Source organism: Typopeltis vanoorti, chromosome 23 (assembly GCF_054136105.1).
Source record: "Typopeltis vanoorti isolate ZY-2024b chromosome 23, IOZ_Tvanoo_1.0, whole genome shotgun sequence".
NCBI classification, from domain to species: Eukaryota; Metazoa; Arthropoda; class Arachnida; order Uropygi; family Thelyphonidae; genus Typopeltis; species Typopeltis vanoorti.
In genome coordinates, this window is record NC_143571.1 from 47,033,475 (window position 1) to 47,059,480 (window position 26,006).

The following is a 26,006-nucleotide window of genomic DNA, read 5'->3' on the forward strand; positions in this document are numbered from 1 at the left end:
TTATCCATAGTCTCAAGAAAAGAGCTATACAGTATACGACAGACAAGGATGACCTACTAACGGAATTAACCACAATATCCAGAGAACTTTCTTTAAATGATTACCCTAAAAGACTCTATAACTGATATACCACATCGACAACGTGATGACATCCAATACATCAGTACAATTACAATTCCTTTTGTCAACAACCTTTCCAAAAAATTAGCTAACCTTTTAAAACCATACAAGATCAGAGTGGCATTCAAACCAATCAATACTATTCGGAAATTTTTAAGATCACCGAAAGATCCTCACCCATTCTACAAATACTCTGGGGTATATAATATTCCTTGCTCATGTGGTATTAGTTACGTAGATCAGACATCTAGAAGCTTCGAAACGAGAAAGAAAGAACACATAGGATATGTCAGAAATAACAGACAAGACATTTCAGGCCTTTCATGCCACTTTGCCTCTACTAACCATCACATTGAGTGGGATAAGAGCCTTATGCTATACATAGAAGATAACTACCATTCAAGAACCTTTAAAGAAGCAGCTACAGTCGTCCGTAAAACTGAAAACCTAAACAAGAATCAAGGTCTAATTTTACCAGAAATTTGGAAAACTTTTATCAGATCATTAAATATCAAAGAAATGAACTTTCATAACAATTACGTCATGAGTCATCACGAATAAATCACGTTAACGAGACACGCACATTGTCACGCACAATACCAATTTTTGTATGATTTAGAACCATCGGTTATAACCTAGTCTGTAACCTTCATTTTGTGCTTACTGATTTGTATTCCCTGAGGATGCCAATAGAAACAGATTGGCGAAACATGTAGGAGGATAAAAATAAAGCTACTTGATAAAGATTTTATAAAAAAGTGTAATAGTCTTATAAATTTATTCAGTTGACTTCATACCATACCATCTTTGCTAATTCTGTTGTCTATTTTTGAATCTGCCATCTTCATTTAAAACTGTGCCTTTGTGAATAGCTGAAATATTTCACTTCTACAGGTTTTCCATTGAGAATGTAGCTGAAGTTTTCTTTGTTTCTGCCTGTTTCATAGTTTGGTCTTTTTACTGCTGATTCCTGTGCCAAATTTGTTACAGCTGTTATGCAATTTAGTTAGAAAATCCTGGAGACTTGCACTGGATGTATTTAGGAGTACATCATCTGCATAAAGAAAAGAGTGAAGGTTGACATCTTCGTTCTAATGTGAGGTTCAAATCACACATAAAGGGATCACATGTTAGCACTAAACAGGATAAAAGGCAAAAGGCTGCACTAAATGAATTGTGTTAGAAGGAAGCTCTTTTCATGAAGGAATAAAGTTACAAACGTGGAATGTCTAGTAATGTCCCAAAGACATCATCTAGATGATTTCACACAGGAAAAATTATTGGAAATCTTAAAAAAGGCTGCAGAATTAGTGATATTGCCAGAGAGTTTGTAATCTCACATAGCGTATCCAGGCTCTGGGTAGTGTTTCAAACCAGTAGAATGTGTTCCAGGCATTTGCTAAGAAGTTGCCCCTTGCTCTACCATGGAGCATGAAGACAGATATTTTGGTTATAATAGTAACACATAATCGATGCACCATGGCAGATCAGCTTGCAAGTCAGATCTATTCAAGCACGGATTATCTCCATAGACTTTGGCAAGTTGTCTGCAACAATTAGTCATTGAAGAGCACGTTTTCAGTGGTGTTATATCCATAAAAATTGGACAAGTTACCAATGATCTAACATACTCTTTATTGATGAGCTTCATTTTAGTCTTTCCTTCAATTCTAGATGACACTTGATCTTGCATGAAAGTGTTACTGCTTACCATCGCAAGAATGTTCTTGAAACAGATAGATATGGTGGTGTAGGGAGGCATTATGCTTGGATACACCGAGCTGCAAGTATTGGAAAAAGGGACGATTGTGAACAATATTGCAATGAAGTCAATGTCATGTTCCATTGTTCTGTGGTGTTGTAGGTGAAGAATATATTTTTATGGATGATAATGCCACACCACATTGTGCACGAGCAGTGGAACTCCTTCTGGAGACCAAGGATATTAATCGAATTGAGTGGCCAGCACACTCCCCAAATCTCAACAATATAGAATATGTTTGGGGTGCAATAGGGAGATGCATCACTGCTTGAAATTCCCCTCCACAAAATAAACCAGGCCTTATCTTTGCTCTGAAGGAGGAATGGGCCAGTTTACCTCAAGAGCTCCTGAATCACTTGGTGCTAAGCATGATACGACATTGTGAGAGCTGCATCGCAGTTCGGGGTGGACATATTCCATGCTAAAATCTCTATGCATAGTTTCTGTAATCACTGTACATTGATTCCTTAACTGTATCCTTAGAAAATTTGTAAAACTTTTACCAAAAGCATTGCAATTTAATCTTTGCAAAATTTATAACACATTTTTTGTGTAATATAATTTATTAGTATGTTGGCAATAAATTTTTGTTCATTGCTGTATTCATGAAACCTTTTTTCATATTCAAGTAAAAACATAGTTTGTCCTTATCTTTTGGACACCATTGTGGTTTGATAGATGGCAGTGAATCACTGCTTACAGAAAATGATCTAATGATCTTAGATGGTAAATTAATTTCACTGTCTGGTGTGAGACTACCATGCTGCATTCCTGTTAAAAATATTCTACTACTGTTCTGTCACTTGTTTTGTCTCACAATGTTTCAAAGTAATAGTTATTGGAGGCATGAAGTACCTTGAAATAAGTACCAAGCTTTGTCTATTGTACAGGATGAATTATCTAGTCCTTAACCTGCCCACAATGCCAACGTACTGTAGGTTTAAAACCTCTCGTGGGTAAGATTCACATAAAACCAAAAAAGGTGTGGGAAAATTATAATTTCCTGAAAGTTAGGTCATGGAAATTAATTGTAATTTCAGTCTGATGATATAGGATAATTAACCATTATTGTGTTTTGTGAGGGCAACATTGTTACAAAACCAAAGATTTTGAAAACAGTATAAAACTATTTTTACACATTTACACATCTGTAAGAAGTAACCTGAAGTTAAACCAAACTGCAGTAAGCTGCCACATGTGATTAAACAGGCTGATATCATTTTAAGATTCTGAGATGGACATTTTCCAAATTATATGGTAATGAGAGAGAGAGAGAGAGCATAAAAAATATGTCACAGATACAACAACTTGAAACAGTACCCTGTTTCAAGTTGTAAATCTTTCGTCTAAAAGGCTCAACAAAACAACTGTTAGCATCCTTAGCTTCAACTACAACTTTGCAGTAGTGCCACATCAGGTTCTATCTATAGACTTTATACTGCATGTAAAACATGGTATTCACAACTTGTCTCCTACTATCACTAACAATATCAGGCTTGATGTCGCAAACATCCTTTCTCAAGATTCACAAACTAGAAGAAATCTCTCTAATAGCCAACTCCTCTCTCCATAAATTATGCAAAGACAGCAGCATAATAATCACTAGAGCCAATAAAGGTAATGCCACTGTGGTTATCAATGCTAGTGATTATAATCAGAAAGTGTTGCTCAGAGACCACACTACTTATAAACTACTGCATTATGATCCCACCAGTTCTCAAAAGAAAACATTAAAAAGGCTTCTTAAAAATGTCACATCTTGGCCTCCTGAAATAGTTAAAAAAAACTCAAGTGTCTTTCTCCCCAATATATAGATTGCCAAACTGTTTGTTAGTCAAACATTTAGCTAAATTCTGAACCTCACTTATAGGTCATTTGATGTCGGCTCTCTTTTTACCAATATCTCTCTTTCTCCCAGATATCATTGATTTTTTTAAATTTTACCATTCATTTTGGCTACTTCACTTGGAAAGATACCATTTATGTGTATAAACAGATTAATAGTAAAGTCATCGGTTCTCCCCCCCCCCCTCCTCTATCCAATTATTATATGGAGTATTTTGTAAATCATGCTCTTGTTACCTCTATTCTCAAACCTGATAAGATATATTAATAATGTTTTATGTATTTGGACACATAGTTCAAACACGTTTAACTCCTTTCTCCTCCATCTCAATAGACAGTACCCTAGAATCCATTTCATTATAGAAAAAGAAAATAATAATAATAATAATAGCCTACCTTTTCTAGATACTTTAATCACATGTCTTCTCAAGGTGCCCTTTCTTTCTCAGTTTACAGAAAAACCATCCACACAAGTAGATACATATATAAACTTTCCCATCATCATTATCCCCCTCCCCTTAACAGTATGGTGTTATCAAACCCTTTCTTAATAGAGCTTTAAGTTTAGCTGTAAGCTCTGCCCAGACTTTCTTGTTCAATGGTTAAATGCCAAAAAGATCAACAAATTAATCGTTTCTCACATCCCTCCCAACAGCTGACTATAGCAATGCTATCATTATTCCTTATATCCAGGGCACCTTGGAAAAAATAGCCAGAACTCTTAAAAAAAGTACAATGTCTGCACTGCATTCAAGCCTCACTCAAAGCTGCTGCCCTCATCTGCTTTCCCAAGGATCCTCTACCTCCTCTCTCTACTCCAGATGTTTACAAAGTTCCTTGTTCTTGCAACTTATGATATTATGATCAGACTTGGAGATCTTCAAGCATCTGCTTAGAAGAACATAACAAATACATCTGCCACTATAAGTGTAGTCAGCCAGATCTTGTTCACCATACCTTGGATACCATGTACAGAATCAAATAGAAGAAAACTATTATGCTTCACCACAACAAATACAAATACAGACTTTTTTTTTAGAATCAGCAGCAGATTAAAAAAAAAAAAAAAAAAAAAAAAAAAAACTGATCTTAATAAATATGGCTGTATTAAACTTCCCAAGAATTGGGAAACTTTAATTCTTAGGCCTCCTGCCTAACAGCATCCATAGAGGACACCCCCACTTCTCCCTCATTGTCATTTGCAAAAGCAGTTATTCCTTTCATTGACACAATTAATTCATTGTATCAATTTTCTCAGTCTTCACTTAGTTTTGAAACTTTATTGTCATTACTTTCATTGTACAGGTCATAGTGAATGGCACTTTTTCCGACAACTGTGTTCTGTGTCTTCTCTCATAACATTTCTTAAAGACAAAGCATACATCTTATCTCATGGCAGTACAAAAAATAATAAGAAATTGATTATCTCAAGGTAGTGCTTATAAAGAATGGCTGCATTCTAAATATTATTGATATAATTCTACAAAAACCACTGGCTGTCTCTGCATACATGCAAAAGAGCATAAACTGTCAAGGTGCTGTTAATTGACCATATAATATTACTTGACCATATATAATTTTTTATTTTTATTTTTATGTGGTTACCATCCAGGAAAGACTATTACTAAAGCTGCAGGGTGGAATACGGATTTTTTTTTTTTTTTTTCATTTTTTGTAATGTTTTTTTATTTATTTTACATGGTCCAGAAACCCTGCTCTAAAAGCCGAACATGGAACTTTTTCAGCCACTTTAGGCCTCCAATAAGCAGGGCAGTGGTTTCACACTGGGCAATGAAATTCATCTTCCACCTAAAAATGATCGCAAACATCCATGCCCATTGTGAGATTCCAACCCACACCCTGTTGGTTAGAGATCTAGTACACTAACCAGGCCAGCAAATATTAGAAACATCTGTTAAAAACATTACACTTTCTGCATAAAATAGATTGTGTATTAATACACTACTATGACCTTAAAGTTGTCTTCACACCCATGGGGAAAAGAAGAAAAAAAATCTCCAACAGCACTCATTTTTTTCCCAGAAAAGCTAAGTGCTTTTATAAAATATTCAGCTCATGTGGCATTTGTTATTTCATACAAATGGTATGTTCAGTAGACATCCCATTTTTGATATTATCAAACAATCAGAGACTTTGAGAGGGGGGGGGGAGAAGAAGAGCACTCGAATCAGGCCTGGCTTATCATATTACTAAGTAAAAGCATCAGATAATTTTGGAACTAACAGGACTGCAGTGTATTGAATTTAATAGCTACATTTGCAAGTTTAATGAAATCTCTGATAAGACAATGTCCAACACAGTGCAATAAATTCAAGCCCATCCAAAATTAGCTGTAGTTTGCCTACAGCTAATTTTGGATGCGCCTTGAATTTATTGCACTGTGTTGGACATTCATGGAACTAGATTATAACAGTTACTACATAGCACTGGACAACAGTGAAGCACATGTGAAACTTAGCACGATATGTGCTATCAGATTAACAATGATTCCATTAATAGCTATTTTTGTATTTGATTTGGTGCCTCAAAAGAGTGCATACACTTTCTAATAAAAGGTTGTCCTCCGTAAGGTATGACAGCGTTATTCTATAGACTGAATTTTCATTTTGAGATATAAGTATGGATTAACCTCTATCCTTAATCACAATTTGGAGAAGAAAAACATTGCCTTCCCTTTGTACCATGCAACTAAACCATCAGTGACAAATTGAGGAACCTAGCATGTGCGTAATTTATTGTGGCCCAAGTCTGTAACATTTTGAACTCATCCAGATGTGATTCCAGTACTAGTAATTTCTGACATATATAGGATTTTCTCTGATTAACTGTTGACTTTCTGTTGCAGTTTTTAACCACTGACTTTATGATTAATCATTAATATCAACTCCATCATGATATTTCTTGTTCTTATATACCCAGTGTTCTCATTATTCTCATAATCTTATATTTGGTAGTGAACTTCAACAGTACTGATATCTTAGTGCATCAGAAATTTACTGCATGCCAGTTGCCAGTTCAACAAACTTTATAAGACTTGTCCCTAGTATATGCAGGAACATGAGAAATATGACTTCAATCATACTAAACTGTTATATAGTGCTATTACTTTTGGGGTACGACTTATTTAGGGATGATGCGAGCAAAAGAAAGAGGAGTAGGTTTTTGTTTGGAGAATTGTGGGCATGTGGAATTAGTTTAATATGCACTATGGTAGATATCGTTTGTGATAATCTCCTGCAATGACCATTGCAACTCTCTGGAGGGAAGTTATTTAAGGAAAATAAAATAATAAATGTATTATTATTTTTCATTTGAAATTTCTACTGCTGTCAGTTAATACTATTGACCTGAAAGTTTATTTTATGCATTTATTTTTATTTATTTATTTTAACTGTAGGAATCAGCAGAATCCTTACAAAGCTCTAAAATAGCCAATGATACCTCGTGTAATAGTACCAAAGAAAACTCGTCATCCTCAAATGAGGCTTTGCTTACTGAACTGACCCAAAAAACAGATGCAGGTAGCAAAATTTGTTCAGGAATTAAAGATCTGAATTCTGAAAATTTTCTCAAAATTGATGAAATGAATGCCATTAAATATGAACACACTTCAGCTGGAAAAATTATAAGAAGTGAAACATCTGTGAAAGAAGAGCCTTCAACCTCACCTGGAAGTAAGTAACTAGTAACATTTTACTTAATATCTGCATAGTACTAATTATCTTAAAGTAAGGTTAATTAGTAAAAAATACCTTATTTTTCCATGTATAAGACGATACTTTTTCTAAAATTTTAGACCAAAAATAGGCCAAAGGTAGGTGTAAAGGTATGCAAGAGACTGTGATAGAATTAGGAGAAAGAAAGACAGATAAATAGTATGAGAGATAGAGAAAAAGACCTCAGCTCTTTTATATCATCATATAGTCAGAGGCTATCGTTTTTCCTTTTTACCAGTCTCATGCAGACGAACAACTAAAAGACCAATTGAAACTAAGGTGCAAAGATGACTGATACCCAGGTGGTTAGCCTTATCTGAGTTAACCACCTTGAGTTGGCCTTCTGCATCTGGGATTGCTCTCCAGTCATCCCTGCAACTGATCATAAGACCACATTGAACTAAGAGGATGGAACCATTTAAAAAACTCTCATAGTAAAAATAAACAGAATTTTATCTCCCCTGGTGCATAATGTGAGTGGTCTACACCACCTAGCCAAAAATTTTATATCACTTAGAATGATTCTTTCTAAATACAAAAATCTTCTGGTTGAACAATAAAATTTCCACAATACAATATTGTAAAGCATTTGTATGTCATATTGCTGGTTTTCAAATCCATGTTTCTTTTTAACCTTCCATAAATGGTATGTTAATTCATTAATTATAAAAATTCAAAATTATCTTCCCATTACTGACAGGTGGTGAGTACTGCAAAAATAAAAAAAAGAACCTGTTCTTCTGTAAGTGATGGAATACCCAACACATTACATAATCTGTTTCAAATGCACAGGACAAGAGAGCAGCTGTAGAATGCATGTTCTACTCTTTCCAATCAGTAACAGAGTCACAAATTGGATTCTGATGTTCAAGTACCTCCATTTGATGGTATTTTCTAGAAGGTGATCGTATGCAGTTCTCCAAGCCAGATCCCTCCTGTTTGGGTATCCTTGGAACTTCAGTAAGTTATGAAACAAAGTATTGTTGTCAGTACATAACTGTGGAAGTTCGTGGCAAAAGAGGTTAAAGATTTCTTTATACCACAGTTTACTTTTATTAATGGAAAGAATGTCAATAGTAAAATGTTATAGCAATCTTAGAGTTAAGCAGAAAATGTTGTAGTATTCAGGAACAATCTTAGCTTTTGGACCTTTATAATTATTTACTCGAAACAGGGGAAGATTAAAACCCAGATAGTACTGGAGAAGGTCATATGTGATTGGTCTGCAACATTTTATGGATTTTTGAAGCTGTATTGCTTAAATAGCAGAATCTGTGAGAGAAAGGCCCAAATAGATACCATGGTTGGATTAATGCAGAAGTCATATATTATTCATTTACAAGTAACAAAAAGATTTATCACCTTAGTATTAAAATGCTGTGGATCAGATGTAGTTGTACAAAATTTTTTCACTTAGTTACAAAATAAATTATGCTTGCTAAGAAATTATATTCTAGTTTAATCCCTTATCCAAGTGTAAGCAAACAAAGTTTAGGAATGAAGTAGCAGAAGATACTTGTATGTGGATTATCTGCAACTTCTGCATTAACTCAACCATGCTGTCTTTCTGGGTCTTGCTCCCACTGAATGAGACCTCAATTAAGATTGAAACTGGTGTTGAGACTGACCTTTTCCTTAATGCATAGCATTATATACATTTGGAAGAATATGTGCTTTGCATTATGGGATACTAAAGCAATTGATATGAACTCAGTCTCTATGTATAGGTAAACTCAATTGTGAAGATACTTTGCATGTAGACTTTCTTTGCTTACAGTTAGATAAAGGATTAAACAAGAATGCAATTTCTTGGTAAGTGTAATTTACTTTTTTACATTTGTGTGTTGCAGAGAGCAAAGGAAGAAATTACTTTTCTTCTTGATTTAAAATCGTCATGTTTGGAAGCTGTTTGTTGTAGTCAAGTAGCTGTTTTTCATCTGTTTACTTTTCTTCTTATATTCTTTGCTTTACTTCTCCTGAATCTTTATTTTCCTATCTTTCAGGCCACCATCACTAAGATCTAACCTTTCCATGTGGCCAAAATGGACTGTGTCATCGGAGGATTGTAATAGTCTTGCATTGCTTTGGTGACCAAAGATAAGTGGTTCTGGATGACCCAGCCAGGATCAGTCGGCAAGTGAGTTTTCCTGGTTAATTGTATTGCATTAAGTCTCCTTCCCCATGGTCCAGGGACAGGATCTAATGCTTGGTGTGGTGTGCTTGTATTCAATTCAGGATATCCTTGGAGTTCCAAGTGCTATCATTGCTTCCACATCATGGGGAAGAATGTTTCAGACAATTTATCCCATCAGATTAGATGGGATAAATAATGAAGAATGAAGAAAGCAGGTTCGATGAGTTTACAGTTGTACTGTAAAGAGATAATGGACAGCTGCTACTCTTGTTTTAACTTAGCAGCATGTAGAAGAGACATAGAGCTGAAATATTGCATCTGTGAGATAGAAGTTGAAGTCAGCCCATGTCATCTATGATCCAAAGAGGAAAGGGTCATCCATGAGCCAAATTGCTCTCCTCTGGACAGCATCAAGAATTTTTAAGGAGGTTTAAGGTGCACCATCCCAAATGTGTCTACAGTATTCTAAGGATGTGTGGATTTGGTTTTATATAGGGTTAGTAGTTGGGTGGGTGTAAAATAGCTTCTTCAGCAGAAAAGAATGGCTAGTTATTTAGAAGCTGTGAAGCTTTGATGTGATGATGTATTTGTGCTGAGAGAGGTTGAAGGTAAATGTCAGTCCAAGGAGAGTTCATCCTGTCTGGTGATGTGTGTATTACTGAGGATAAGGGAAAGTGAACTGAGATCTCTTTCGTAAGAGGAAAAGGCAGGACTGCCTTTTGGCGACATTGAAGCCAACTAGGTTATCCTTGCCCCACTGAAGGATGGTATGGAGATCAGTAATTAAAACACTAGTTGCAGATCTTAATGTGAGGGATGTCTATGAACTACATGGTTTGTCAAAGGAGTAGGATGAGTGGAGAGTGCTGTCATCGGCAATGCTATGGATAGGATTTGTATTGATCAAGTCTAGGTCATTTATGTAGAAGAGTAAGAGAGTGGGTGAGAGAATGGAGCCCTGAGGCTCCTGCATTGGTGTTAAGCAAAAAGTGGGTGCCATCAACCAGGAATGACCAGAGAGAGAGAGCTGGCTATCCAGTTACAGAGGTTGGCAGATAGACCAAAGGAAGGCATTTTGCAAAGCATACCTTAATGCCAAGCATGATTGAATGTCTTGGAAATGTTAAGGGCAACAGCACCTTTCCATGGCATGTGTCCTGTGGTGAGTGAAGTAGGCTAAGACATTAGCAGTGGATCTGGATCCATACTATTGGTTGCTGATTAACTGGTGAGCTTCTAGGTAGTGAAAAAGTTGAACATTGATAACTCTTCTCCATTAGTTTGGAGAGGATTGAGGTGATGACAGTTTTTCAGTAGTTAGATTGTAGGCTTTTGCTTCCCATTTTTTGGAATGGGTTGGATATACAGGACCGTTACCAGATTAGATCGTGCCCTGAGGCAAGCAATTAAATATCGTCATTGATGGATTATAAGACAAAAATATAAGAAAATTTGCAATTGCTATTTTGTTTTTATTACAAGAGAAACATTAATGCAAAACGATTACATAATAATATTAATTAAATGTTTGCTCTACAGGGATATCGCACAATAAAACTGTTTATAAGCTCTTCTAAATTTAAATTATAAGCTATGTCCACCTCTATCGATATAGTTGCTAGACCAACCAATCTTTCTTGGGTCATTGCTATTTGCAAATAATTTTTAATCAGTTTAAGCTTAAACTGATTAAAAGTTGGAAAACTTCTTTTCTGCACTTGCTATGCTAACAGGAATTGCTAACGTAGCGATGGTGCCTACCGCAATATGGCTGAATGCGCGCCCCTTTTAAGCCATGCAAGCTGCCTCTATACTACACCCTGTTGACAGTACTGTGGATATGTGTTAATTTCCATGAGCTGGGATAGGTGCCAACTAAGTATAGAAGATTGAAGAGCCAATGGAGGACAGGTGTTATCTCTGGAGTGCAACGTTTGAGTATAGTAGGAGAGATGTCATCGGGACCAGACGACTTTGGGTTGACAACATTGATATCATGTTTTTGTGGAATCCATGACAATTCCATGGAAAATGCTAAGGATTTATGTTTAGTGGTTACATCTGACTTTCAATTTTGCCAGAATTTGCTTTTATTAGTTATTACTAGGTATTATTACTCAAGAAATGTAAGTACTAAATGATTTTTCAGTTTATCAAGGTATCTTTAAATTCTGTTCAATCCTGAACATTAAACAACTAACTATTTCTATAGTTTTATTTTCCTCTGCAGGGAGGAGGAACAGAGGTACTATTTGTTCCCTATTAGTGGATCTCAATGCAAGTCCTTAATTCTTTGCAGTTGTATCATTCTATTATTGTTCTAATTAGCGAGTTTGATGTAGTGGAATTATTTTTTGTGTTGGTGTGTTTTCAGGAGTAAGCCATATTCTTTTTTGCTTTGTTTTGTTTTAGCGCTGCTCTAACTGAAATGCACAGTAAATAATAGCATTCAGAGATGTACTTGCAAGCAGTTTGTGGACACTTATGATGTTAATATTTCTTTACTTTTTTTTTAAACTGTTACCTTCTCAGCACAAGAGGGTTCCCACTAGATGTGATGTACTTAAACTCTTTGCCTCCTGATATGGTATTTTCTAATCCTTGATTTTTTGAATTTCTTTCTCTTCCTTCCAAATTTGGCATACTCAGAAGTATGCTAGATGATCTCCCTTGAAGGTAGATCATCTAGCATACTTCTTTATTTTCAAGGATCTCCCTTGAAAATAAAGATCACGTTACAACCTTTATTTAGATGCACAAATGGCACAGGCATGGCAAGCAGTCTCTGAGCATTGACCATAGTGCTGGCATCTGAAACATTTCACTGATGTTGTGGGTTTTTGAAATGTAAGGATGATATTTTAATTCAGAGAAAATCAGGACCTATAAGGATGTCCCACTCTAATATTTTGCACTTGAAGTTTTGTGATCTCCCTTGAAGTCAGCATGTTTGTGTGTTTTACTTTACTTTTTACCTGAAAATATAATCATGTTACAACCTTTATTTAGATGCACAAATAGCACAGACATGGCAAGCAGTCTCTGAGCATTGACCATAGTGCTGGCATTTGAAACATTTCACTGATGTTGGGGTTTTCTCTGAAATGTAAGGATGAAGTAAGAGGTTTTCATAATTGGTATCTCCCCCCACCCCACAAAAATGATGTTTCATGAAAGATTTATTAGGGCACTATTCTGATACAAATGTTTCCTGAATGCTGAATGGCATTTTGCAAAAAACGTTTTGCCGATCCCTTCCCTTCTAAATAAGGATGATTTCCAAACGGCTTGTTTACCTGTACAATGTATAATTAGGTAAGATGGTATATTTATAGGTGTCACTGATGTTATTGTCTGTTAATGTTATTATGGTTTTTCTCTTCAGGTCTTTAGCTGTTTTAGGACCCTGATACACTCGAGGATGTAAGAGTTTAGATTCTACATCCTTAATTCTCTAAAATGCTTTAAACATCAGAAATATAGGCTTCCCTAAACCGACTGTTGTAAATCTACCATCTTTGCCCACTTCAGTAGTAAAGAACTTGATCTTGCTCTGCAGAGAAATGTAAATGTGTCAGTTTTGAGGAGACCATCCAGCCCTACTGTCATTCATGCATATTTGAACTTCAGGATTATGACTCATTTTCTTTGGAACCTTTTAATCTCCCATCATAACTAGTTTTCATAAATTAAGGAACCAAGAGAAAAATCACAATAACTCAAAAACTGTATGATGATGTGATATACTAGTTTTCATAAATTAAGGAACCAAGAGAAAAATCACAATAACTCAAAAACTGTATGATGATGTGATATGTAAAAGGAACACCTACAAAAATTGTAAATAAATAGTTTGGTTTTGGGTCCAGTTGACATGGAGCCTAGTCCATTTAAAATATTCTCTCTGTGGCATTGGGACAGGGGCATGCAGACTACTGATAGCCTAGCATACAGACTACCTTCCACATATTGGTATCTGCTTCTGCTTGTACAGAATACAAGCAGATACTGCTTGTATTCTTCTTGTAACAATAGCTGATTTGGAGTAGCACTTTTGTTTTAGCCATCAGATAACTGGAGATATTGGTCCCTCACTACAGTAGTAGCTTTGGCCTTCTTTCACTGTATCACCAGGATGGTGTTGTGACTGTTAGAATTGGCTCCACAATCTTTGAACCACAGTCACATGCAACTATTTTTGCTAATTCTGCCTGACTTTGGCCAGCCACTAGTCTTATGATGGCTTGCTACCACTTGTTTAGATTCATCGGATGTCTTGTAACCATATCCAAGAATTTTCCTATCGTGAAATGTCTTATTCATACTCTAAAATGGAAAACCACTCCTAAATATCTGCTTTTATGCCATAGCTCATTTGCATATACTGCTGAAAGCACCACTCATTTTTATATGATAACCAAACTCAGCATCACTTTTTGTATAAATATACACAACTTCCATGTTTTTTCTCTTTCCCCCCTGAGTTATTGTAATTTTTTTCTTTGTTCCTTCATTTATGGAAACCAGTGTAGTACAGTCTCACCCCTGAAACAGCTTACAAAATGATACTGCTTAATGATAACCCCACTTGTCATGAAAATTATGGTAAGGACATCACTGAAAAAAAAATCTACCAGGTACCTTGATAACAAAAATTGATACTTAAATATGTAAATGAAATAGACTATATAAAATAATGTTCAGACTATTTTTAACTAACAATCCTGAAACTGGAATTAAATCAGGATCAATATCTGAGACTACAGATATGAGTGTTCCAAGAAAAATTAGGGAGTGAACAGATAGCATCACTGCAGAATTCATATTAAAAAATTGAGATATTAAGAAGGAAACCATTGGCATTCCACAGGTTAACAAACCAAGGTTAGCAAACCAAATGTTTGATGCCATAGTTGTACAAAAAAGTTCAAGAAGACCAGGACTCAAGTCGACTGATGCATTTAGAAGCCATTATTAGGTAAGGTGGGGGCTTACCTAATAAACTGACAGTTCCATATGTTTGTATTATGACAGTTGTCATTTTTAACATCTGAATAAATAGAATTAAGATAGCTATTGAAATTTTCACTTAATAAAACATTCAACAATTCATTCACATTATTCATATATTATACTGGATAATATCATGGAATTTTAATAATCATCATTATAACTGTAATTTTTACTTTAGGTCATTCAAGCGCAAGTAATTTCAAGATTACTCTTCAAGAATGCAGTGAGGGAGGAAAGCAAAATGTTCTGTTGAAACAGCTTCTTCAAAATTGTCCATCAGCAGAAACTCAGAAAAAATCGGATGATTTTTCTGTACGTTATATCATTCAGATAAGATTTTCCTTATTTGTATTTGTTTCCATATGTTGATATTTTAGTCTATAATGTACCTGAAATAAACTTGTAATGAACAGCATATCCTTGCATTACTTTACTAATGTAACATTATTGGTAGTTAAGACAAAGTGAGCTTTGAGAGAGAAAATGAATCAAATACTATTGCAAGAGCAGTTTTCTTCCTCTCCATTTCTGAAATTTGTGTTTCTAATGTGGATATAGGATTATAAACTGTTAGAGTAGTGCTCGTGATACTGCATTTAGTTCTAGTTTATAGTATTTCTATTATTTTTTCATAGTACTTGCTTATTTTAACTTGATTAAAAAAATCATTCTGAAAATAGGTAGAAACATTAAAAATTTCAGCTTCATTCTGAATAGAGAACCTCTAGAACAATAAAACATTTCAGCTATGTAGGCAAAATTTTAATGAATAGATGACAAATAGAATTAGGAAAGCTGGTATGGTGTGTATGTTTCGGGGGGGGTCAACTGGATAAAGTTTTGTAGAGTAAGAAATTAATTAGTCATAACACTAACTAGCCATATACAAAACAATGTTCAAGCCAATTTTAATTTATGGATTTGAGAGCTGGTTAATTAAAGACCTGAAGAACAGAGCTATAAGAGTTCATAAAACTAAGGAATGAACAGGTGGCATTAGTGGGAGAATCATATTAAAAAGAAGACACTAGGATAGGAACCTAGCATTATTAGCATTCAGGAATGGGTGAGCAGAGCTAATCTCAGGTAGTATGATGTTTGGTGCCAAAATGGCAGGAAAAAAGACCCACTTCCTCTTCTTTTCATTCCCTCAGGATGAACAAGATGTGGATTGAATACAGTTAGAAGTTTGAAATATGTTTCCAGTTTGGAATAATAGGCATTGTTATTGTTATGTGCCATCCAGTCGTTTTTGACTCTTAGCGATTCTGTGAACAAATGCTCTCTATCCCACTCAGTCTCTTGATCTTTCTTTCAGTAATCGTAAATTCAAGTTGGCAATTATGTTGTCCATCCAAATCTTTTGTGGTCTTCCTCTTCTTCTCGTTCCCTCAAACTTCCCCAACATAACTGCCTTTTCCAATGATTCATCAGCTCGCATAATATGACCAACACACACACACACACACACACACACACACACACACACATGAACTTCTGTTCATCTCCTCCAAGGAGCATTATGTTTATATTCTCTAAAACCTTATTATTGGTCATTCTTGCAGTTCATGGGATTCATAATAGTCTCCTCCACACCCATAATTCAAATGAATCAGTTCGCTTTCTTCTTAATAATCCAGCTTTCACATCTATATATTACTACTGGAAATGCCATTGCTTTGACAATTCTAACTTTCATGGCTTTACACCTCTATCTTTCATAATTTTTGTCAAGCTTAACATCGCTTTTTTCCCATGACTATTCTTCTTTTAATTTCATCTTTACATTTACCATAATTTCTGATTCTGGACCCCAGTAAATCATAACTTTCAATGATTTCTATTTTATCTCTTTTTTTTATAAATTCATTTAAATCGAAAGAAGCCATCACTTTTGTTTTGCTGACATTTAAATTAAGCCTGGTTTTGTTACTTTTTTGTCTTAACCAATAGAATCAGCCACTCCAGATCTTCCTTAGTTTCTACTATAAGGGTTGTATCATCTGCATATCTTAAATTATTTATTTTTCTGCCACCTATCTTAATTCCAGTGCTGGATCTTTGTCTAAATCAGCCATTCTCATAATATATTCACTATCAATATTAAAAAGATAGGGTGACAGTATACAATCCTTCTGCACCCCTTTTTCCACTCACCAAAGACTGTTTTTACATAAGCTTCTTGGTTGTCATACAGCTCTCTTATCAAGATAATTAGACATTCAAGTATTCGTATTCCTATTGATCTCATTGCAATCCACAGTCTGTTGTGATCCACACAATCAAAAGCTTTCTTATATTCAATAAAATAGATGAATACTTCCTTTTGAAATTTTTTTATAATCCATCTCATGTTTGCTATTTGGACTCTAGTTCCTCTACCTCTCCTAAAGCATGCCTGTTCTTGTGGCATTTCTCTATTCACATATGGTTCCAACCCTTGCTGGATCACTTTCAGCATAACTTTACTTGCATATGAAATTAAAGCAATGGTGCTATAATTCTCACAATCTCTGCGATTTGATTTTTTTTTTTTTTTTTTTTTTTTTTTTTTTTTTTTTTTTTTTTTTTTGGAATTGGGATGAATACTGATGTTTTCCACTCTCTAGGCCAGTATATTTTCTTCCAAACCTGTTGACAAATTTCAGTCAATATATTCACTGCTTCATCCCCAGCTTGCTCTCAACACCATTATTTCCAGGAGCTTTTCTTTTTGGCATCTGTACAATTGTTGATATCACTTCACTGATCATTATCATCGATTCCTCAACAAATTCTCTCCTTTCAAATTCTGCCTCAATATTATTTCTGTTATTGTTTTTTATAAATTTCTTTATTCTTTCTTGAAACAAATCTCTACATACTCTTTCCATGCTCTCAACACCATTATTTCCAGGAGCTTTTCTTTTTGGCATCTGTACAATTGTTGATATCACTTCACTGATCATTATCATCGATTCCTCAACAAATTCTCTCCTTTCAAATTCTGCCTCAATATTATTTCTGTTATTGTTTTTTATAAATTTCTTTATTCTTTCTTGAAACAAATCTCTACATACTCTTTCCATCCTTTTTCACTGCTTCTTCTTCCATCACATTTACCTGAAATACTTTCTACAACTCCTAATCTAGGAATAAATCTCTCTGTAACATCATTTTTTTTTCTAAACAGATTCTACCCATAATATTGCTTTCTTCAATTTCCTTGCACCTTTGGTTTAGATGTTTTCCTTATCTTTCCTAGCCTGTCTGGAAATTTGTGCTCAGTTGTCTAACCCATATTTTTTTTTTCTGAAGTTTCACTTTTATTCTTTCCTCTGCTATTTGAATAGCTTCTTCTGACAACCATTTACAATCTTTCTTTCTTGTTACTTTATTAAGAGTATTCTTTGCTGTTTTTATGACTGTACATTTTGTTACTTTTCATAGTTCTTCTCTTCCTGTCTTCTCCAAACTTTTTAATCTTTTTCCGACTTCTACTTTACATGTTTCAGTTATAGAATTTAAATCAAATCTGATACTGTACTTCTGTTTCTTCTTAGCCTTTAATTTCCAATTTCACTTCAGCTATCAACTATTCATGATCTATCCCACAGTCTGCACAACATAGTGTTTTTGCTGCTTGGATAGCACTCCTCCACCTGGCAACAATATAATTATCTGATTTCTGTATTCTCCATTAGGTGAAGTCCATGTATACAGTCTTCTTTTATGTTGTTGGAAGTAAATATTTGCAATAAAACAACTGTTCTCAACACAAAACTCCAACATCCTTTCTCCTGCTTCATTCCTTAGTCCTAAATCAAATTTTCCAGTGATGCCTCGTTCTTCTTTTTCACCCACTTTTGCATTCCAATCACCTAATATCAAAAGGAAATGTTTTATCAATACTGTATACTACTTGTTGCAAGCTACTATAAAATTCTTCTACTTCATCTTCACTTAAATCTGTAGTGGATGCATACACCTGTATGAGTGTAACATTCACTGGGTATGCCTTTATTCTGATTAGAATTATTCTATCAGACACTGGGTTGTAACCCAAAATGTATTTTCTGTATTCTTTTCTAACTATGAATGCTATTCCATTTCTTCAAAGATTTTTATGTCTAGAGTAATACATCATGAAATCATCTGTATCAAAGTGACCCATTCCTGTCCATCTTGGTTCACTGATTCCTAACATCTTACCTTACCTTACCTTACCTTACCTAACATCTTACATGCTTCTTACATTTCATGTTTCTATTTTATGTAAATCAGTAAAGCAGAGGCATCTTCTCCTGAGATTAAATCTGTCAGAAGTTGAACTTCCAGAAAGCTTTGATCCAGCTTCATCATTCATGTTAACTTCATTGGAAGTTTCTCTATACTCTTCCCCAGTAGCCATTTCAGTCCTTCTGATCTGGGTGTTCCATCTTCCAGCACTATTCACAACAACTTAAGCCTCTGTTCATAAGATTTTCTTTGCAAAATATATACAGAAGTGGTTTGCCATTGCTGCCTTCTGTGTTTGTGTAGTCTACTAGGTAAGGCTGAACAAACTGCAAGAGATGAAGAAAAGTAAAATGTTGGGGAGAGGGAAAGCATGAAGGAAAGAAAGAAGAGTAGGGACCAGTCTACAGATAATATAACAGATGTATATTACATGAAATAAGGCATGGTCCAGCGTCAGGTTCCTCGGGTTTGCCACTCCTGTACTCACTAAAGTGAGCCCTTGAGCAGTGAGTAGGCATACTAAAATAAAATACCCGAAATAATGGAAATTTTTTTGCATTATGAAAGTATTGACTGTTTATGTGATCTAGCTACTAATGTGGCACTTTTTTAGAAATTTCTGTTATTGTTTCATTTTTGTACTGAAAACTCTTCAGAAATGATGCTTATTTGTAAACTTTTTCCCTGTTTCACAGGTACCTTCAGTACAAAAAAAATCAGCTATTAAACAATAAAAGAAATTTCCACCTTAGTAGCTAATGTAATATAACAAAAATGGTCAATATTTTCCTAATAAAAAAATAAAAAAAATACACACACATGCCTCCAAATCAAAAAATTAGAATAATCAAAGAAAATGTATTGAATGATTTGCAATTCTAATTTATTGCATAGAAAATAATTATTACCAAACATGAATTAGCATTGTCTAAATGTGCTGCATACTTTATAGATTATATAACATGTAAACACATAAAAATATAATATAATATAAATTATAAGAGAACTTTTATTTGAAAACATTCACAAAATTAGAATAATCTTTAACATGCTTCAAAATATTAGAATAATGTGCAAATAAATGCACAAAAATTACAGCCAGTGGGAAACAACATGATAATTAGTACTTTGTTTTATTCCCCCTTAGCTTTTATGACCGTTCAAAAAAGTTGGTCATATTATTTACTACCAGTTCAAAGTGTGAATGAAGATATTTTGTATGTTTTAATACTTCATTCACATTTAACATAATCCACCATGTCATGAGCAAGATTTGTAAATATTATTTGCTGTTAGTCTCTTGCTTGTAATATATTATTCATATAAATGCTTTGAGTTTGTTTATTATTATTTAATCTAGAATATGTATTAGTGATAAAAAGACTATTAAAATGTCATTCAATTTATTTTATTTATTCCTGTGTTAATATCATAAGAAGCTGTGTATATATATTATAAGAATTTGTATTTATCATATTTAAATGTATATTATATGAATTGTAATATATCCTTTTTTGTGTGTTTCTGTATGTAAGAGTGATTTTATGTAATTCTTCTGATTGAATTTGATTGGCTGCTGAAGGAGAAATGGAGTTAATTTGACTCAGCGCATGTTTAGAATGTGAACGGCTGTGATATGGAGTGAAGCCAGTAGATGTAAGCTGAACTGGCTAGAACCGGATTTTGGTGGGAAGAATGAACGATTTTAATTGGAAAACGAAAGTAAAGAAGAGGAGAAGCGTTCAGGACAGGAAGGAGTAAAGAATGGGTGGCAGTAAGGGGATTTGGAAATGCCGTAAATCGATTAAGAAAGAACTGGGAATTAATAAGCAATTCGGAATATTTCTGCGGAATTCTAAAATTACGACGAATTCCAATTGTTTTGAGGAAGAATAGTGCAAAGCTGAATTTAATGCATAGAAGAAAATAAGGAATAAGTAGATTACCTAAAACGAGTGCATCAAGACTTGTGAAACTCTGTTTAATATTTCAGTTATTATAGTGAAGATTTCTTTTGAATAGTGTTACTTCAAGGTAATAGTTAACTACAGTTTTAAGTGTGCCTATAGTAAATTCAGTGTGTAAAAGGTGCAACCCAGTAAGAGCAATCCTTTTTATATTTCAGTGTGAAGAAATAAGAGTTAGCTCCGCCTGATATATCTTAACATTAACTGTAGCGTTCTACTAAAAATAGCCGAAGTATAGAGCTTTAAAGTATTTCCCACTTGAAATGATAACTGCTTCATAATTAAATTAAGTGTTTGTTGACTAAGAGAGAATTAGAGAATTCTACCTTAAGAATAATTACTGTAAAATTCTGGAACATTGAACTGTGTGAACCATTTTCAATTGTTCGGAAGAATATAGAATTGACAGCTGAATGTTTAATGCCTAATGTTTTATGTTTGTTATGAGTATTTGAACTAAGTTGATGTATAAAAGAATTGACTTATCTCATTGAATAGAGACAAGTTGTGATAATAGTATTTAAGTGTTGGAGAATAAGATCTGTAAATTTAACTTCAATCTTTAAACCAAACCGAGAGGCTACTAGTGTCTCAGAGATATTTGGAATATTGTTCAATTAGATTATCTTGCTTAGAAAATTATGCTTAAACGTACATGTTCTATAACCCTGTATTAAATGTTTATTTTATTGAATTCAATTTGTTGTTTGCCTGATTCTTCATTGTACTACCGCTCATAAAATTTATTTGAACCTTGCGGAAGCCTTAAATGATAATATTAACCTCGGCCTGTATAAAGTGAGATTGCAAAGGTTAGTTGATGATTGATTCCTCTGTATTATAGAAGACTAATCTGAATATAGGGTAGCACAGGATAATATAAATTTCCTTATATTCGGATCAGTATCAATCAGCATCTAACAAAATAAAAGCAGAATTTAAAGAAATAAGAATAGATCCAACTAACCAACATAAATGGATCAGTTAGCAAGATAGAATGACACAACAGTCTCTTTTATCAAAACATGCCATACGGTTCATTTTTGTCTCTTGGGGCAACTTCTTGAAGATTTTTCTTCATAATTCCCCACAAATTCTCAATGGGGTTTAAATTTGATGAGTTTGCCGACCAAGGAATTACCTTGATTTGCCTTTCTTTGAGCCATCTCAAGATTCAGCTTCATATCATATTTCTAAGATCACTATATGAAGCTGAATCTTGCTAAAAAAGGAAATCACCACACAAATCTGCCGATGCTGGTAACATAAAGTGCTCAAGAATTTCTTGGTACACTTTGGAATTGACTCTTTTGTGCATGACACACACAGCCTACCTGGACCCTGTGCAGTCCTGCAAGCCCATACCATGACAAAGGTTGCAAATTTCACTGAACGTTCCATGCATTCTTTATCAAATGCTTCTTGCTTAAGACACCAAAAATGTATCCCTTGATAACCAAGGGACACACCAAATATACTTTCATTGCTTAAAAGTACCTTTTTCCAGTCCTCTTGACCCCACAACAGTCTTTGTTTAGTCGTCTCAATGTCATAGATTTAAACACATTCACACCTAGTTCTTTCCATCACCTGTGAAAGTATCTTACATTTCGGAAGTGGTTTTTCTTCGCAATATTCTTCGATCTCCTCTCATCTCTTGATGTAGTTATTACCTTTTAACTACTATTGCAGCGATTGCTTTGAAAACCCCAGTTATTAGAATACTGTCTAGAATATTTCACTTCCTTAGTTGTTGACTTTGGCCTTCTTTATGTAGCCACACTATACGAAACTTCTTAACTTCCGATATGTCACTTGTTTGATTCATGTTTAGCAAATGATTAACTGAAATCCACACACAAACGATTCCTCACACATGAATCATTCCTGCAGCTACTGAAATACAATTGACCCTTGAATAACGTGGGGGTTAGGACTGCCGTTCGAAAATTCACGTATAACTTTTGACTCCCTAAAAACTTAACTACTAATAGCCTACTGTTGACCGGAAGCCAAACCAATATCATGAATAGTCGATTAACACATATTTTGTACGTAGAAAAGAAAATATTATTAAAGAAAATCATAAGGAAGTGAAAATACATGTTCTACTGTATTTATGGATACTGTAAGTTTATGTCATCTGTTTACAAGATGAATCATGTCTGTTAGTACCTACATCAGTATTGTCTTATATGATTCAAAACAATAGTTGTTATATATATTACTAACACTAGACATCAAAAATGAAAAGAGACTGTGAAAAATTAATTATTCATATTTATTTACAAGTATGACGATTCATGCATTGATAACGAAGAAGCAATAATATGATTGCTTTATGGTAGCCTAGTACAATCGATATGCTTGCTTTGTGGTTGCCTAGCCTGTACACTAATGAATGAATTTTTATGCAAATTAATTAATTTAACTAATTAATAACAGTTAATTTTATACAGTTATGATTTAATACTGCATCTTTACGTTTCTTTACATTTCCCTTGACTGCAGATTGCCATGTACGGTCTGTAAGTGATTATTGCATAAGTTTTGATAACTTTTAACTTTTTATAATAGATTTGTGTATGCTTTATGGTAGTAAATGATAAAATAGTTTAGCGTCTATATATATTTTATGCATTCATGATTTACCTAACTTTTTCTTAATTTTTTATATTTCTAAGTTACGTGGTTCATCTGTGAGTTTTTGTAAATTGCCACAAATCTCCAAAAATTTTTCAAATATATTTATTTAAAAAAAAACCGAATATAAGTGGAAACATGCAGTTCAAACCGTGTTCTTCAAGGATCAACTGTATGTGCTATTTCTATGCTCTCCTCAAAACCAATCAGGAAAAATTTGGAATATTGTGATATTTTGTACCACGTTAAAAATTATTCTAATTTTGCGAATGCTTTCAAATAACAGTTTTCTTATAATTTATAGCACATTTTTATGTGATTTCATGGTTATATAATTACAAACGTACGTAGATTTAGATTATGATAATTGATATTTGGTAATAATTATTTCCTATGCAATAAATTAGAATTGCAAATTTCAACACATTTTCTTTGATTATTCTAATTTTTTGATTCATGGGTGTGTGTGTGTGTGTGTGTGTGTAGATAATTAAAAGTTAGGAAACATCGGCTAATCTTCCCTAACTTACTATCTCCCATAAAGGGAATAAATGTAGAACATCAGCTCTATTTAGGTTAGGGCAAAGAAGCAACATTTCACAAGTTTCTCTATAAAGACCTTCTATAAGAAATCAGTTTTTATGAAGGATTCTTGTCTTATTCTGGAATGATGCTTGGTAGAGATGGCATGTTCAGCAAGTCCGGACTGTTCAGGCTCATGATATTTGATATATGACTTACGTTCTTCACATTGAATAAAAGCAGATTATCCAGTTTGTCTATAATATGACAAGCTACAAGACCAAGGAATCTGGTAAAAACCTTGGAAAGTGAAGAAGTGTCCTTCACTTTCCAAGTTTGTCTTTATGAGATAGAAGAAAAGTGGACATTTTTCTAACATGATGAAAGGCAACCAATATGTTCAGTGGTTTTTAAATTTTTGCTATACATTTGGAAATTCCTTGCACATAAGAGAGAAGAATACAAGTATTTTTTCACTGTACTTGCTACATCTACAAAAAGTGCTTCAACCTATATTAAAAATACCTTGAACTTTAAAAACAAGATATGTAGATCTTTATCTATGCTCTTTGATTGTCTTGATATTGAGTCTTTGTTTACTGACATTCATTTATCAGAAAGCATAGAATTATTCAAGCAACAATCTCATTTGGATATTGTAAAAATAGTGCTACATGTGTTCCATCTTAGTTAAAGTTCTCACATTCACTGTCATCTCCTGTCAAATTCCATGATCATCTCACTAGTTGCCGACATGATTTAATAATTTAATTTATAAATAGATTCTAAGATGCTATTACCATATCTGGTGTTCTTGTTCCTGGAGTCCCTTCCATCGCATGCTGTTTATAGTAGTCATCCCTAATAATTCTCTAAATTTTCTTTCCATCTTCCATGCTTTCTCTTCCTTCCATTCTATATCCTCATAGTTAATTTGTATCAGAAGTTATCATCATCTTGATCCTGGTCTCCAGCAACACCTAAATATGTATTTTGTCCAATAAACCTCTAATTTACACCAGCTAGACAGAAATTCATTACATTGTGTTATTCATGCTATCACCATCATTTGCAATCTCTTGTTGCATTCAGTTAATCTTCAATTGGTAGTAGCTCTCTCTCATCCTTTATTATTTGGTTATCTTCCCTGAATACGCTGTACCAGTTGTATTCTGTTACTGTAAGGGTATCCTCCACTGTTACCTAAGTCTTACTAATGCAAATAATATTTGATCCATGTGCTTTATGATGGTAATCCCATCCACAAGAGGTTGTTCAACCAGAAATACTTTATTATCCTAATTTTGTGCTCCAGTTTTTGTTATCTTGTTTTAAAATTACAGTGCAGAAGGTATAATAACTAATTAGATTTAATTATGCAAGTATTTCACGAAAGTTAAATTGGCATCATCGGGAGAATGATATACTATTACAGACATATGTAGATCCTTCCTCTTATAGTTCTTATGTATTTGTATCTATATCCATATAGCATTTTACCAGTGTATCGGTGTCAATTCTGATAACAGTTATTCATGGAAATATTTGTGGAAAATGCTAGTAGTAGTAGTAGAAACTGATTATCTGTGTGAATTTGAACGAAGAAGTGGGCCAATTAATCAGCCTAATTGCTCCCTTCTGCAGTGAAACAAGTATTTTATGGAACTTTTTGGGTTATCAACCCCAATGTGAAACAATATTCAAAAGACATTTGTGTAGAATTAATAGCTCTTCAGCAATAAAAGTAACACCTTGACTGATAAATTCAAGGCCTAATTTTTTTACGTGCAATATGTTCATGCAATGAACATGTTGCATGTAAAAAAATCCTCTTCTACAGTGAAACAAGTATTTTATGGAATTCTTTGGGTTATCAACCTCAATTTAAGAATAATATTCAAAAGACAGATTTGTGTAGAGTTAATAGCTCTTCAGCTATAAAAGTAACACCTTGACTGATAAATTCAAGGCCTAATTTTTTACGTGCAATATGTTCATGCAAGTTGAAAATAAGGTTGGAAGTAATCTCAAAAAGAGAAATCCCA

The 26,006-nt window shown here is 34.0% G+C and overlaps 1 protein-coding gene across 1 annotated transcript in view; it reads left to right on the forward strand.

The window, feature by feature from the left end:
- The window catches only part of LOC150093819 (histone-lysine N-methyltransferase 2C-like), a 1,065,326-nt gene that overhangs the window by 806,306 nt on the left and 233,014 nt on the right, over positions 1 to 26,006 (forward strand). Inside the window, exons 53-54 of the mRNA XM_090412524.1 lie at positions 7,146 to 7,422; positions 14,790 to 14,923. Of these exons, the coding sequence (XP_090268650.1) occupies positions 7,146 to 7,422; positions 14,790 to 14,923 (411 nt within the window). The remainder of the gene's footprint in view (positions 1 to 7,145; positions 7,423 to 14,789; positions 14,924 to 26,006) is intronic.